Source organism: Priapulus caudatus, unplaced genomic scaffold (assembly GCF_000485595.1).
Source record: "Priapulus caudatus unplaced genomic scaffold, Priapulus_caudatus-5.0.1 Scaffold11218, whole genome shotgun sequence".
Lineage (NCBI taxonomy): Eukaryota > Metazoa > Priapulida > Priapulimorpha > Priapulimorphida > Priapulidae > Priapulus > Priapulus caudatus.
Window position 1 is genome coordinate 1 of NW_014588279.1, and position 2,276 is coordinate 2,276.

The 2,276-nt window shown below is 49.1% G+C and overlaps 1 protein-coding gene across 1 annotated transcript; it reads right to left on the minus strand.

Annotated features, from left to right (window-relative positions):
• Positions 1-277: 277 nt before the first annotated feature.
• Positions 278-1,684, minus strand: LOC106820333 (ankyrin repeat and SAM domain-containing protein 3-like; the record flags this gene model as incomplete). Its single annotated transcript, XM_014824859.1, has 3 exons — positions 1,649-1,684; positions 1,112-1,253; positions 278-450 (listed from the first exon to the last, which is right to left on the minus strand). Coding segments are annotated over exons 2-3 (293 nt in total), but the record flags the coding sequence as incomplete, so codon positions are not given.
• Positions 1,685-2,276: the final 592 nt, after the last annotated feature.

Below are 2,276 nucleotides of genomic sequence, written 5' to 3' on the forward strand. Positions count from 1 at the left end.
TACGGTTTTTGGTCGCAATACTCACCCCTAATGAACAGTGTGTACGAACATTAGAGCATGTTTGAATGGCGTATGAGAACAGCGGAGCTTGTATGAACAACGAAGCATACATGAATGGTATGTATGAACGAAAGGGCACGTATGAACGGTGCATGTGAACAACAGAGCATGTATGAACGACAGAGCATTTATGAACGACGGCTCCGGAGCACGTATGAACGATGGAGCATGTGCGAACAGCATGTATGAACAATAGAGCATGTGCGAACAGCGTCACCTCATGTTGATCATCGCGGCAGTCATGTTGCGACAGACGGTGCTCGCCTCACTCGACGTGTGCTGCAGACGCTGCCACGCAGCCCTGTCCTCCATGAGGCAGCCCTCAACGACGCTGCGCAGCTCCCGCTCCTGTAACACCTGCTGCTTCATGCTTTCCAGCTGCGCACACACCTGCAATAGTTAACGTAGCTGTTACACTTGTAATAGTAAGTCTAGTTATAACACCTGTAATAGTTAACCTAGCTGTAACACTTTTAATAGGTGATCTAGCTATTACACCTGTAATAGGTGATCTAGCTGTTACACCTGTAATAGGTGATCTAGCTGTTACACCTGTAATAGGTAATGTAGATATTACACCTGTAATAGGGAACGTAGCTGTAACACCTGTAATAGGTAACGTAGCTGTAACACCTGTAATAGGTAACGTAGCTGTAACACCTGTAATAGGTAACGTAGATATTACACCTGTAATAGGTAACCTAGCTGTAACACCTGTAATATGTAATGTAGCTGTTACACCTGTATTAGGTAACGTAGATATTACACCTGTAATAGGTAACGTAGCTGTTACACCTGTATTAGGTAATGTAGATATTACACCTGTAATAAGTAACGTAGCTGTTACACCTGTAATAGGTAATGTAGCTGTTACACCTTTAATAGGTAACCTAGCTGTAACACCTGTAATATGTAATGTAGCTGTTACACCTGTATTAGGTAACGTAGATATTACACCTGTAATCGGTAATGTAGCTGTAACACCTGTAATAGGTAACGTAGCTGTTACACCTTTAATAGGTAACCAGACATGATAGGTGCAGTATCTTACCTGATGGAGTTGAATGGCCATTTCTTGCATTTCCGCCTCTAGCTTATCCGCATAAGCCTGCTCCGGCGCATTAGTAGAGAGCGGCACGTTGCTATGCCAACGGGCAATCGCCGATGTCATCTTTCTCCTTGGACCAAATAATCTGATGTACAGATTACACAGAAAATCTTACAAACTCGCGTAGTTTAATAACCGTTTGACACAGATTTATAGCTGATGACATGCACGATAATGCATTGCTGAACTAACGGTGATTAAAGATGGAATCTCCTGTAAAGATCTCTATCATGAACACACCCCATCTCTCAAACCTCATGTAGTATGGTAAGTAGAGATAATGTATCGACCGTGTGCATCATACATTCATGTATGCCTGAGCGTGTGCGTGTGCTGTGTGTGTACGTGTGAGTCTGCGTGCATGAGCTTGGTGTGTACATGCGCGAACATTTGTGCATGCGTGCACGGGTGCATACATACACGCGTCTCTACGCGTGCACAACGAAGTGCGACTCACTTGCCCCAACTCACTGTACTTACTGAATTCCAACCTCCTTGAGATCGTTTTCGGTGAGTGGTGAGACAGCTGGCAGGTCAGTCCTTGCTCGCACGAGCACGGCCGTGATACTTCGACGCCCCACCTGTCTCAGAAGACGCCTCAAGATCCTGCTGCTGCTGCTCGCTCCCTGTGCTGCCGATGCTCCTGGCTGGTGGTGGTGCTGCTGCTTGCTGCTGCTCCTGCTGGTGGTCTGGTGCGCTGCTGGCTGCTGGCCTGAGTGTGATGATGGCTGCGCTGCTGCTTCCTGCTGGTGGTGGTGCTGCTGCTGCTGCTGGCTTGGTGGTGATGAATGCTGCTGCTGCTGCCGGCTCCTGCCTGGTGGTTGGATTGCTTGCTGCTGCTTCCTGCTGGTGGTGAGGCTGCTGGCTGCTGCTTGGTGGTGGGTTGAATGCCTGCTGCTGCTGGGCGGTGACGCTGTTGCTGCTGGTTGGCATGATGGTGGTGGTCCAGCCTGTTGTTAGTTGTTTTGCTTGCTTGCTGACCTCCTGGCCGACTCTCCTTATGCGTCCCCCGGTGGGCCCCCAGGTTCGACTTGGGCCGGCGTTGGGGCAACGTGGGTGCGGGGGTGATCGGGCGGTTGGTGGGCAACAATAACCCCGTGGAGATCGC